A 629-nucleotide genomic window follows, 5' to 3' on the forward strand; every position below is an offset into this window, starting at 1 on the left:
AATATTAAAGTATACAATTAAAGTTGCCTATATTCTTACCCATTGTTTTAAAAGGATACATAATAGGGCACAATCTTCCCCATATTATCGTAGTTTTCTCTTGTAATAATTCTTGTGATTGAGTCAAACATATCGAATCTGCATTTTGCGTGTCAGGTAATGTTAAAGCAATTTGTTCTTCATTCATAATTACAAACTAATTGGTTTAATGCAAACCAAAAATAGTTGAAAGTTATGTGGAAGCTTTTGATATTGTGAAATAATAAAATTGAGAAAAAATGAAATATAAACATTGAACATAGCAGAAGTGTTTTATCGTATATCTTGTATGAAATGCTATTTTAAAACATATTAAATTTATATCAGAAACATATAACTTTTAATTTCCGAAATACTCTTTAAATTAAAAAAGAACTATGTTAAATATAACAAAATTATATTACTATTGTATAACTTTAATCCATAACGTAACTTACGATGTAAACGAACTTATGAAACTGCGGCGCTTTTAGATGGAGAAAACTATAAAGATAAATTTGAATACCCTTTATGTTGATAAATTAGATTTCTGCTATATCTACATAGTTTCAAAATTTATTTAATGTATCAGGGTACCATTTTAGCAGATG

At 25.6% G+C, this 629-nt stretch overlaps 1 protein-coding gene across 1 annotated transcript in view; it reads right to left on the minus strand.

Annotated features, from left to right (window-relative positions):
* The window catches only part of LOC108576712 (ovarian-specific serine/threonine-protein kinase Lok-like), a 2,027-nt gene extending 1,840 nt beyond the window's left edge, over positions 1 to 187 (minus strand). The window contains exon 1 of the mRNA XM_017939769.1: positions 40 to 187. Within this exon, the coding sequence (XP_017795258.1) occupies positions 40 to 187 (148 nt within the window). The remainder of the gene's footprint in view (positions 1 to 39) is intronic.
* Between the last annotated feature and the right edge of the window lie 442 nt (positions 188 to 629).

Source organism: Habropoda laboriosa, unplaced genomic scaffold (genome assembly GCF_001263275.1).
Source record: "Habropoda laboriosa isolate 0110345459 unplaced genomic scaffold, ASM126327v1 scaffold423, whole genome shotgun sequence".
NCBI classification, from domain to species: domain Eukaryota; kingdom Metazoa; phylum Arthropoda; class Insecta; order Hymenoptera; family Apidae; genus Habropoda; species Habropoda laboriosa.